The sequence below is a fragment of the Jaculus jaculus genome, chromosome 11, assembly GCF_020740685.1.
Source record: "Jaculus jaculus isolate mJacJac1 chromosome 11, mJacJac1.mat.Y.cur, whole genome shotgun sequence".
NCBI lineage: Eukaryota > Metazoa > Chordata > Mammalia > Rodentia > Dipodidae > Jaculus > Jaculus jaculus.
The window spans coordinates 22,344,605-22,357,514 of NC_059112.1; the positions used below are offsets into that span (position 1 = coordinate 22,344,605).

The window sequence follows — 12,910 nt, forward strand, 5'->3', positions numbered from 1 at the left end:
CCAGAAGCCACTGTCCTTTAAAGTCCTGTGTGGCGAAGGTGGTGAGGCCTGGGGCGGGATGTGCTTCGGGTTCCTCAGCCTGACACGAGTCCATGTGGTGCACTTCGCCTAAGTGCTCTGCAAGCGGCCTGGAAGTGGCACCGCTTCCCTGGCCTGGTGACCGAGCAGTGTCACTCCCCGGAGGCTCCCTCACACTGGAGCCTCCAGCAAGCTTGAACTCGCCCTGCCACAGGGGCGACAGCTTGCCTGTAAGTGGTTCGTAGAGAGTGTTGTTTCCTAGGGCTGAAAAGTATTTCCATGCATAGCCTGAATAACTGTAGGCTCTCAACGACTGTCACTGTTTTCAAGTCATTCCAAATGTTGTAGGATTTGTGTAAATCGAACCCTCAGCACTGTCACGGACTGAGTTTCATTCCTGTGAATCAGAATTGTACACAGAGGACTAAAACCCACGGGGGGGGGGGGGGCAGGGGGAATTAGGAACCCAGTTAAAGTGAGATTTAACTCATTTCAGGATTGGTATTTGCCCTTGCTCTTGGCCTCCTTTCAAATACATGGGCATCAGCTCGCCTGCAATTAATTCTTAGAAAGTGTTGTTTTCTAGGGCTGGAAAGTGTGCACATGGATAGCTTATAGATGTCGGTATCTATCTGTATCTATGAGATAGGTCACTTGAGAGGGTCACATAGGATGAATATTATTCCGGTAAGAAGAGATTGGGAGTGGCTGTGAGAAGAGGACATCTAAGCGTCACTGTGGAAGAAGGAACCGTGGACTGCAGTACACCACACCCCCTCTGACTTGTGCTTTTAACGTAAACAGGGCATTCCTCTTGCCTGGGCACTTCCTCGCCCCTGTGTTAGCCAAACCCAAGTAAACTGCCATGTCCAGATTTCCTAGGGAGAACTGTGATTCAGATTTCAAACATTTGTTATTTTATTCCAGTAGGTCTTTTTTTTTCTTTTAAAATATTTTTATATATTTATTTATTCATTTGAGAAAGAACGGGTGTACCAGCCACTGCAAACAAACTCCAGACACATGCACTCCCTTGTGCATCTGGCTTACGTGGGTCCTGGGGAATCGAGCTGGGGTCCTTAGGCTTCGCAGGCAAACACCTTAGCCACTAAGCCATTTCCCCAGCCCCCTCCCTTTTTTTTGCATGTGAATGTATATGTGGAGTATATATATGCTATGTATAAGGTGTGTGTGATGTACACATGTGCAGTGCAGACATGTGCACCCCATGTGCATACATGTGAATGCCAGAAGAAAACATGAGGCATCCTCATAGCTCCTCCATGTGTTTCCTTGAGACAAGGTCTTTCCCCCAACCCAGCACACCCCAGTGATTCTCCAGTCCCCGCCTCCCACATGCTGGGTCACAGGCACTCATGGCCACACTCAGCTTTTTACAGGTACCCTGGGGAGTCTGACTTGGCAGTGCAGCCCAGGAGACACTCATGCTCAAGCAGCAAGCACTGTTAACCCCTGCCCAGCTCCCCACCCCCGCCAACCATCCAGGAAGGCTTGATGGAGCATCACCCTTGGCTAAGACCCTGTACAGAAATGCAGACAGGGACTAGAGAGATGGCTTAGCAGTTAAGGTGTGTGCCTGCAAAGCCAAAGGGCCCAGGCTCAACTTCCCAGGACCCAGGTAAGCACAAGGTAAGCATATGGGTGTAGAGTTCATTTGCAGCAGCTGGAGGCCCTTACATGCCCATTCTTTCTCCACCCCCACTCTTTCTTAAATAAATAAAAATAAAATATTTTTTAAAAAAGAAATGCAAATAGAAGCAAGACTTTGTGTTTGTCCTGCAGGGTATCCTAGCGAGGGCGGGAAGATAAGTCGCAGAAGTCTCCATGAGGGAGAAAGAGTAAGAAGGGCCAGATGCGCCGGGCGTGGGGGCGCACACCTGTAATCCCAGCACTTGGGAGGCAGAGGTAGGAGGCTCGCCGTGAGTGTGAGGCCATCTGACCCTCCATAGTGAATTCCAGCTTAGCCTGAACTAGAATGAAACCCTACCTCAAAAACCAAGAAGGGCCAAATGAGAGGGGTGGGGTTCAAGAATGTCACCTGGGAGCACCCTTCTGTTTAGATGAGACAGGGTGGTTGTGAGAGGCGGATGTATGAACATCACTCTGGAAATGGAAGACAGTAGTTTGTCGTGAGAACGGCAAGTAGCATATTTTGACAAGAGCAGAGATGTGTGTTGAGGGGAGCACAGAAAGGGCAGGGGCAGGAGGGCAAGTTGGGGTCCTATTTAGGAGGCTTTTGCAAACCAGCATGAGAAGATGGGAGGGGCTTAATGAAAGGAGTGGATAGCTCCCAGGTGTGATTTTTCAAAGAGGAATTCCACAGCTGTATGGAACAAGGGCAGTGCACAGTTTTGCTGCATTCGGGAGAGAGACTAGGGTGGGTGGCGACCAAGAGAAGGCACCGTACCGTATCGCACCGGTCCCAGGAGATTCATTCAGGCTGAAGGCAGGAGGAAAGCCTGCCAGACTTCAACGCTGTCAACTCAGAGGACCAGGCCTGGGCCATCCACGTACCCTAACATTTCAGAACTAACAGTGCTTCCTAGCCAACTGGCGTTCCCAGTGCTTAACAGGACAGCCACTGAGAAGTTTAGAAAACAAAAGCCAAATTACTAGGGACCATGGATTGATGGATCAGTGAGACTAGGGAGGGAGGTTTTTCTGTCAAGAGATTTCTCAGTGACATGAAGGGGAAAGCCAATGATTAATAATGTAAGCAGGAGGGTAGAGGGATGGCTTAGCAGTTAAGGTGCCTGCCTGCAAAGCTAAGGGACCCAGGTTTGATTCGCCAGGACCCACATTAGCCAGATGCACATGGGGGCGCCATGCGTCTGGAGTTCGTTTGCGGTGGCTGGAGGCCCTGACATGCTCATTCTCTCTCTCTCTTTCCCTCTGTGAAATAAATAGATAAAAATAAAATATTTTTAAACCAGCATATAAGCAGGGATGAGGAAGAGTGTTTTGAGAATAGGGGACCTCTGACCCGTGAGCTCTTGTCACACCATCTCCCGTGTGCACTTGCTGTTAAGCGCGGGTGAGCCCGAGGATCCTCCAGAGGCTCCTCAACACACACAGGTTTCTGGGCATCACCCTAGGATTTCCAGAGGCCTAGGATGGGACCCCAAGAATTTCACCTTCAAGAACTTCTCAGTGACGCCGGTGTGTGTCTCTGACAGGGGAACGCACTTTGGGGGCCATTGTTAAGCCTTTTGTAAATGAGTTCATGGATACACTTTCAACCAACTTGGTACCAACATAAATAATACACTCAGGAGAGGCCAGGAGGAAGTTCCCTCTGTTGTTCGTGTCAGTAGAGGATAAGGGCTTGGCTGCAGACACGATGACTTAATTTGACCTTTATAGGCAAGTTTACACAAGACATTTGAGTGCAGTGTCATTCTAGCACTGGCCTTGGTTGGAGTCTACATGGTGAGTGAGTGAGTTCATTCATAGGACCTCAGTGGTTTTATTTATCTGCCCAGGTCTAAGCGATGGTCTCAGCTGCACGCTCAACCTTACAATGACCCCTCCAAGGCCACTACTTGTCCTGTGGTGTATCTGGCCTCTTCGACATCTGTTCACATGGTTGGCCTTCCTTTATCCACTCGCGAAGGATCTGATTGTCCAAGCAAGGCAGGCCAGTGATTTTCAGCGATATCCTCAGCAACGGGCCACCTTGGTTGGGGAGGTGGCGACATATTTCTTGGAAGCCCTGAGCTTGTAAAACCGTACCTGGAAACTGTGCGTGCTTGAATCCCAGAGCCTCCTCCAACCTTTTGATGAGGAGTCCCCTGGTCCTCCAACAGATGCATTTCTCAAAGGAAGCCCCACAACAAAGCTGCTCGCCAGCATCTTGCTCAGAGAAACAGGCTCCTTCGAGTGTTTGGTCAGAGTCTGGGTCCTCCTGTGCATTCCTTAGACTAATTAGGAAACCGTCACCGTCACAGGTGTTTTTGGATGGAAGTGGGGAGAGGCAGAGCACTTTTGTGTTTCAGAATGAGCTCCTGAGGCTATTGTGAGGACCCTTGGCCCCCACCTGGGCTCACTCCCCTTCAGCAGCCACATCAATCATACCCACCTGTTACCTCCAGACCAGGAAAGCGGGCATCTCAGCAGTAGGCCCAACAATATTTCCTGCTTTCCCCAGAGTGCTTGGAACGGGTGCAGAGGAGGCCACTGGGCTCAGAAGGGAAGAAATAAAAGGTCGTGGGAGGTGGTTATGATCAGAATACATTACATGCATATATAAACTTGACAGTAAGAAAGCATTTTTTAAAAAACCACCCAGGTTCCTGTGCCAGATGCCAGCGTACTCCATGTGGCAGTGACTTCAGTTGTTCTAAGGAGAACCGAAGAAAGACAGCAGCAAGCTGAAGGACTGACAGGAGACTTGGCTAGTGTTCAGATCTTGGTTTGCATGGACAGTTTTAGGTCTGGGCTAGTGTGTGTGTGTGTGTGTGTGTGTGTGTGTGTGTGTGTGTGTGTAAGTGCAGGTACAGGTGTGTACATGCCATGGCGTAGATGAGGCGGTCAGAGGACAGCCACAGGTGTCGGGCCACACCTTCTCCCTGACGTGAAAGACGGTCTCTCCTTGTTCACGGCTGTGTCTGGGGCTAGCTGGCCCACGCGCACCCTGGGGCTTGTCTTGCCCCGGCATTCCTTGGTGCCATAGGCTTGCTGAGTTTCAGAGGCGTGCACCACAGCCCCTGGCTTTGCCTGGCTTGTGGGGATCCAAACTCAGCTACTCGAGCTTGATTGCCAGGTGCTGAGCTCTCCCTCCACGTTCTGGTTCATTTTCAACTTCTCCAGAATTCTGAATTGTGCATCTAGCCCTGCTTCTGGAAGTTATCCTCTTCCTTTCTTTGTGTCTGTGTTGCAGCTCGTATTTCAAGGACAGAGTAAGTAGGGAAGGGGTAGCAGAAACACGACTTCTGTCTGCAAGCCTCGCAGGGATGCCGGGGCTGCGGGCCGTGAAGAGCGAGGTCTTGCTAAAGTCCCAGACACATGCGACACTGTAGCTGGAATTAGAATTTAACACAGATGGGCCGGAGGGGCGGCTTGGTAGTTAAGGCACTTGCCTGCGAAGCCTAAGGACCCAACTTCAATACCCCAGAACCCGTGTAAGCCAGATGCACAAGGTGGTGCGTGCGCCTGGAGTTTGAGTGCAATGGCTAGAGGACATGGCATGCCCATTCTCTGTCTCTCTCTCTCTCTCTCTCTCTTTCTCTAATAAGTAAAATAAAGAGTTTAATGCAGAGACATAAAGGCAGTGATCACATTGACTAGTGCAAGCCCCTGCAGCCCTCACAGTGAATAGCAAATCCTCATCAGGGTGACGCGACTTCGTTATGCTTCTCTTGGTCACGCCCACGGAACCTCATGCATTGCTGTGGAGAGCATGGCCTGCTGTGGATGCCTCTGGAAGTAGCCTGGTTGTATCTGAAAAAACATACAAACAAAATATCCTGGGGCCCAGCAAAGCTGCTTTTGGGACTTGCCCCTATGGGATAGAATTTCATAGATCTAGTTCCCTGTCGCTTTGTTTGAGACCGAAAAGAGGGGAGCCAGAATATCCTTCAAGAGGAGAACTGCCGGCTGCATTGTGGTAACCATCCTGGTGCCCCTGGCAGTGGCAGGGACAGCCTGGTGACCTACTATGCGCTCCCTAAGGTTTGAAAGCCTCCCAGACACAGGCAACCCAGGATGAGCTTCTCTTCTCAGCTTAAGAACGTTTAAAGACTGAGCATCTGTCTGGTTTAACCAGTTACAGTCTGATGTGATCAGTTAACTAGAGGTTGTCAAAGACCCTCCTGAAAGCCTCTGCCCATGCTTTGCTGAAATTAAGATTTCATGTAGGTATCGGGGAAGTTCAAAATCTGTGTCTTGGTTGGATGGCAAGGACCCTCATGGACTTGCTAACCCCAGAAGTCTCTGAGGCTGCAGGTACTTTGTGGCCTTCCATTTTCCTGTGGCACCACATCCTTTTCCCTTGACCAGAACCTGATGTGAACGTCTCCAGTGAACACCTGTGCATTTGACTACCTGCTGTAACTAACCCATCAGTGCCATCGAGTAGTTTTCAACGGCGAGTAGTATGTGTGTTTTGTTTTTGTGTCAGGCAGAAAACTAAGTTACAGAGAAATATATTTTAAAATGAAAAGAAAGCAAGCATGTCCACACTTGTGTACACAGAGAGGGTATGAGGGTGCGTAATACAGGACTAAGGAGAGACTGCCACCTTTTCTTCTTCACCAGAACTGCTTCTCTTGTTACAAGCAGGTACCAGTTTCCACTTGGTTAGAAAATGTCACCAACAGCAGGGCACTTGGCTCACACCTGTGATCCAGACCTTAGCTAGCGGAAGTGGGAGGATCTACCCGCCTGGGCTGTGTGAGGCTCTGAAGGAAGAGGTGGAAAGAAAAAAGAAGTCATCAGTCGACACTGTATTGAAAACATTGTTAGTCAGATAAAATGCTCTAGTAGGCCACACTTTCCAGTTACCACTTCAGTAGTGGATGGAGAGGAAACATCTGAGTGGGGACTCAACATCGAGCGGCTGTTGGGTGGAAGCAGAGCTCTGAGAAAGGTGAGGGCTGAGCTGGTCCAAATGTGGAGACATGAGATGATCAGAGGGAGGCCGAGGGGAAGCGAGCAGGCCCAGAAGGGAAGAAGGGAAGCGGGTTTGGAGGGTGGCCGGCTGCAGTCTGCCATGAACGCGCCCCTGGCTTCCGCCTCCTGATTGCTGAGGCCTCCTGGCATGCCCTGTGGGGTTTGAGAGGCCTGTAGACACATGTCTGTCGTGCTGACTGGAACCAGAAGAGTGGGCCAGAGCTATTTTGAGATGTGAACTAGCAAACATCTGAGAAGTGGCAGCAGCACAAGGAGCACTGGCTGAGACGGCAGGCCAGCAGAGGTGGCCCCGAGCTGACGTCAGAAGGGAGTGTGTGAATGCGTCTCATGGTTACGTAACATTTCCCACTGCTGGCAGCGGGAATCCTTTCAGTAACATACAAAGCTGAGAAATCTATTTTAAACAGATGTCGACAGAGCTTATTGGTCTCTTCACATAGCTATTTTTATTTAGTCATTAATTCACATGCCAAAACATTCGCCATCCCAAAGTGGGCAGGTGGGCGGGCCTTTGTGATCCACGGAGGTTAGGTGGCCGCCACACTACCTAGTTCCCAAAGCATTTTCGTAGAAACTTCATGTGTATGAGCAGACAGTCCCTGTTCCTCCCTGCCTTGAGCCCTGGAAACTGCTATTCTACATTCTGTCTCTCTGGATTTAGTCTACTCTAGACCTTTTATCTAGATGAGCTCACAAAGTGTGCGAGCTTTTTGTCTGGCAGTTTTCAGTTTTCAGTTAACCTGTGTTCAGGGCTCATCCATATTGTCTTCCCAGTGTGTTTCATTATTCCTTCTTGCGGCTGAGCAACAGGAATTCTACAGAGTGGATACTCCATATTTTGCTTATCTGTTCGTCACTTCATGCCCACTTGGGCTGGTTCCACTTTGGGCTTATTGGGAGTGAGGCTGCAGTAACGGTGATGCAAAACTGTCACGTGAAAAAAGTTTCTAGCCTCCTAGGTACATACCCTAGCAGTGTAGTTTCTTCATCATATGTGATGAACTTTTTGAGGTGACACCAAAACGTCGTCCTCTGTAGTAAATGCTAAGTGTGTGTTGTTTTGAACATGAACTCTACTAGGGAATGGAGTCTTGTTTTTATTTGTTTATTTATTTTTGGCTTTCTGAGGTGAGGTCTCACTCTGGCCCAGGCTGACCTGGAATTCACTCTGTAGACTCAGGCTGGCCTCGAACTCACAGTGATCCACCTACCTCTGCCTCCCCTGTTCAGGGATTAAAGGCATGCGTCACCATGCCCGGCTCTGGAGTGGAGTTTTATAAATCATCAGTAAATCCATGTAACTACTGCTGTGGCCTCATATGGTCCCAACTACATGGTGGGAGCATTAGTGAATCCAGCACTCCATCCCTTCACGTCACAGTGACATAATCCTGGAAGATGACAGTGAGCAGAAGAGGAATGGTTTCCATTACCCTGGGCCTTATATTCTGGGGAGGGGGCAGCCCTCAAGTGGTCACCTCTGATTAAGTATATAGTAAAGCTAGGGTCCATGCTCTTGAAAGGTACTAGGAACTCATTCAGCCTTGGGGTGGTGGCCATGTCCAAAGAAGGTTCCCCAAGAAAGTGATATGAAAGCTGAGGTCTGGAGGATGGTAGAAGTTAACTTGGTAAAAAGGGGGGGGGGACTGGAGGGACAGCTTGGTGATTAAGGCACTCACCTGCAAAGCCAAAGGACCTAGGTTCAGTTCCCCAGGACCCACATAAGCCAGATGCACAAGATGGTGCATGCATCTGGAGTTCTTTGCAGTGGCTGGATGTCCTGGTGCACCCATTCCTTTCTCTTTCTCCTTCTCTTTCCCTTTGTCTGACTATGTCTCTCTCAAATAAATAAGTAAGAATAAAATATTTACAAAGGAGGGGTGTTCCTGTTACAGAAACGTGAGGCAGGAGAGGGATTGGTGCTTTGGCTGCAGAAGGAGTGGCAGGAGGTGAGAATGGCGTCAGGAGGCAGCAGGGGCTGTGTCATGAAAGTCCCTTTATGATAGGAAAAAAGTGAAAAATATTAGCAGACCAGGGCATATGACCAACAGAGATGAACAATATTACTACTTCCCTGCCTAGGATTCTTCTTTAAAATGGCTGTTAATGCAGTATCTGAAATGTGTTTCAGCTGGTCGCTCTTCCTTTCTTGTATCAGAGTTCTGGCTTTCTCCTCCAGTTTCACCCAGTAATTCCCCTTGCGCCGAGGAGGCATACAGAAGCTCCACGCTGGTGCCCCTCCGTTGGTCATTATCATTATCAGAGCCAAGGTGGACATGAAAAGGTTTCACTTCTTTGTATAACCCAACAAGTCCTTGCTATTGTATTTAGTTTTCAAACCTGTAATATGGATTGCTGCTAGCCATTTTGTTTGATATTCATTTAAAATGACCATTTCATCAGAAATAACCTTTTGATTAACAGTTTGAAAAACGTTAACAATTTTCCCTTTTCTCTTTCCAGTTTTGAGAAATGGTGCTTGGGAAATTGTTCACTGGGAAAAGGTATGCATGGATTTTACATTGTTCCAGGAGAACTGCATAGATCGTATATTTAGCAAATGCAATGTTTGTATGCATTATAAGCAAACAGAAGCTACTTAGTAATGAATACAAACTTACACAGTCTTCATTGACATGTGTTTAGTATTCCTTCACTGTTCCAAAGAGTCATTTTGAAAAGTCATATCTAGAACTTTTTTCTTTCATAGTATATTTTGAGTACTGTTTCCATAAATTTTATTTAACCATGAGCTGTTTTATGTTACACATTTTGCTTTAATCATCTACTGTCCAAGTAAAATAAAACTAAGAGTTCTGATATTTCACATTGTATGTTTTGCCTCAAATTCCTTTGAAACTAGTTGTATTAAAAAAAAAAAAAGTCACACAAACTAGACATCATTTGACGATGAGCCAGAAATCAGTTCCATGACATCAGAGATGAACTTGTTTGCTAAGACCTCTCACATGGCACTTAGTGAATTGAGTCATAATTCGGCAAGTGATTACCCAGGTGTTCATTCTTTTCAGACCTCACTTTCAAAAGGTAAGCAATTATTGTTAGTTCTCCCTTAGTTATGATAGATTGAACCTTTAGTCATCCATGAGTTAACAGACTTTGTAACTCATTCCATGACTTTTTGAAGCCCAGGGCAATAGACGCTGGAGATGTAGCTCACAATACAGTGTCCTTCTGGGACAGCAAAGGTGTTGTCCATGGCCATATCATTTGCATCCATGCATTTGACTCTCCCTTGTGATTTTCATGGTCACCTTGAGAATACCCTTTCAATTTTTAAAAAATGTATTTTTGTAGATTTTTTTTAAATCAGTGGCTAAAATAGAGACTGACATCTCCAAGGAGCTAGAAATTTACTCTTCTCTGTCCTTTAGTCTTTGACATAAGACTAAGAAAGAGAAAAATACCTGGATTCTGTTGTATTTCTGTGACAGTCATCCCTATTTCAGAACAACAAAACAGAAAGCAGAAAAGCTTAAATAAATAAGTTAACCTTTCAGAGTAACTTTCTTTTATGATCTTGTCTAGAGCTTCTGGACTTAACCATGTCAAAGAAACAAGCAGGAGAGAATCAAATACAATGAACTGACTTTTGCTATCATTTCATTACAAGGACCATCAGAGTAACAGAAATCCACACTGGAGCAAATCAATAAATCAGTTCATCTTGTTACCTTCTTTTGCAGGAACTGTACAGTTACAAAGCCATGAGATAACTGTCTACTCTAAAATTAACTGTCAAATTTTCTTATTTCCTAATAGACAGCCATCATTTTAAGGTTTAGTCTACAAGGATTATTGTAACTATTATTTTTAAATTTTTTTAAATTAATTAATTTATTTATTTGAGAGAGATGGAGAAAGAGGCAGAAAGAGAGAGAGGAGAAGGAGAGAGAATATCATCATGCCAGGACTCTAGCCTGCAAATGAATTGCAAATGAACTCCAGATGCATGCACAACCTTGTACATCTGGCTTACATAGGTCCTGAGGAAGTGAACCTGGGTCCTTTGGCTTTGTAGGCAAGCACCTTAACCATTAAGCCATCTCTCCAGCCCAAATTTTTAAAGTTTTGATAGACAAAGATATTAAGTCACCAACCATGATTACCCATAATGATGGCATTCTCAGAACTATACCTAACAGTGGCCATTCCGTGTTGAGATACTCAGAGAAATAATTTAGAACGTTGTCAAAATCATCCACTTACAAGGACCTGAAGTTACTTAAAAATTATAGCTCTATAATTAAAATTAATAACAATTGTTTTGTGATGAGTTTAAGGTAAATATTCAAAAGCTAACACTGTTTCATTCCAGTGATGTGAAGTATGCTTACAAATAAAATATATAGTGACCTATGGGAAGAAAACATCTGTGCTTTACATTTTAAGGATCCACGTACATGAGCCTGGATAGAGGCTCCCACCTGGAACCCCAGCACTGAAGAAGCTGAGTGGGAGGAGTGACCCAGATTTGAGGTCAGCCTGGGCTACATAGAGAGATCCTGGCTCAACCTCACCACTCCAAAAAATGATTTACATAAATGTGCAGCTGAGAAAATAAAAAAAAAATACCATGTTCTTCAAATTACTAATGTATTATAATTCTAAAGAAATCATCCTGAAGTCTGAAATGTTATTTAAATTATTTATTTCATTCTTAGTAATAAAAAGTTGAAAAAAATACACGTTTGAAAAAATGAAGAATCATATGCTAGGATTAATGATAAGTAAAATGGAAAGATATCAAAACAGTATGAATCTATTTCAGAAGTAGATGTTGAGTAATTAACATGGAATAGAAAGTAGAATAATAAAGCATGTTTAATATTTGATAAAGGAGGCAAAATAAATGGTAAAAAGATTTGGCAGATCATGTTGCAATTGTAGATAAGTAGTTTCAAGAAACAATATTTGAATATTTAGTTTATATCTTTCACGGTTTATGCCAAAATCTAATTGGCAAAAATAGTTAAATGTAAAAATATTGTTTTTGAAACATACAAATAGAATAAATATTTTAATAAATACCTGAAGAAGTCCAGTTATTGCAAGATCTATGGAACTTGATTAAATCATCTTAAACTAATAGAAAATAAAGCTGCCACAAATAAATAGACAGTATGTGTGAAATGTTTGTAGCAAATATGACAAATGATTGAGATCATTAGTCTATAAATAGGAAATAAGAATTGATAAGAAGCAAGAGGAAATATAATCAGGCAGATTTAGTATTAACCTAATGGTAAAAGTTAAAACATTTGTTATCTGCTCAAATTAATAAAAGCAAACGCATATTTTAGAACTTATTTTATATTACATCAGTATGACACTGTGAGTAAGCAGTTGGACTGTTCACCTTGAGAGCCATCAAAGAGGAATTCTAGTAGTTTATCCCACACCCACAAATCATAAGATGGGAAGAAATCCCTACAAAAATCTCTGCATATACAAAAATGTTTATTGTAGCATTATTCATAATAGCTGAAATTAGTATATACATGATGTAACAGGGAAAACATTGTATCAATAAATTATGGCATTACTCATATTTTATGACAATTCAGAATTTTAATTTTATATGCTGTGGCAACAGGAAAGACTTAACATCTCATTCAGCAAGCATTTGTTGAATGTGTGTGCCAAGTAGTGAGCTCAGAGCAGCCAACAAGGCATGTGAGAGAGTTCCAGTGTCAGAGAATATAATCATAAGTAAAGCTGAGCACGGTGGTGCATGCCTTTAATCCCAGCACATAGGAGGTAAAGGTAGGAGGATTGCCATGAGTTCGAGGCCACCCTGAGACTACAGAGTAATTTCCGGGTCACCCTGAATTAGAGTACGACCCTACCTTGAAAAGCCAAAAAGAGAGAGAGAGAGAGAAAGTCAGCTAGGCCATTTTAGCACATGAAGCAGATTTCTTTACATGAAGATGTAGCTCAGGAAATTCATTAATAAAAATTAAATATTAAGCCAGGCATGATGGCATGCGCCTTCAATCCCAGCACTCAGGAGGCAGAGGTAGGAGGACTGCTGTGAGTTCGAGGCCACCCTGAGACTCCATAGTGAATTCTAGGTCAGCCCGGGCTAGAACAAGACCCTACCTCAAAAAACAAAAAAATGTAACCGCTTGGACTCAGATTTGGACATAATTTGATTTCTAAATCAGTCTATTATAGTTTGATAATTTCACCCTTTTCATAATCCTCCACTGCTCATGTC

At 44.7% G+C, this 12,910-nt stretch overlaps 1 protein-coding gene across 3 annotated transcripts in view; it reads left to right on the plus strand.

The window, feature by feature from the left end:
* Positions 1 to 12,910, plus strand: part of Atp8a1 (ATPase phospholipid transporting 8A1) — a 233,233-nt gene that overhangs the window by 47,648 nt on the left and 172,675 nt on the right. For all 3 annotated transcript variants that reach the window (XM_045161357.1, XM_045161360.1, XM_045161358.1), the window contains exon 6: positions 9,133 to 9,173. In XM_045161357.1, the coding sequence (XP_045017292.1) occupies positions 9,133 to 9,173 (41 nt within the window). The remainder of the gene's footprint in view (positions 1 to 9,132; positions 9,174 to 12,910) is intronic.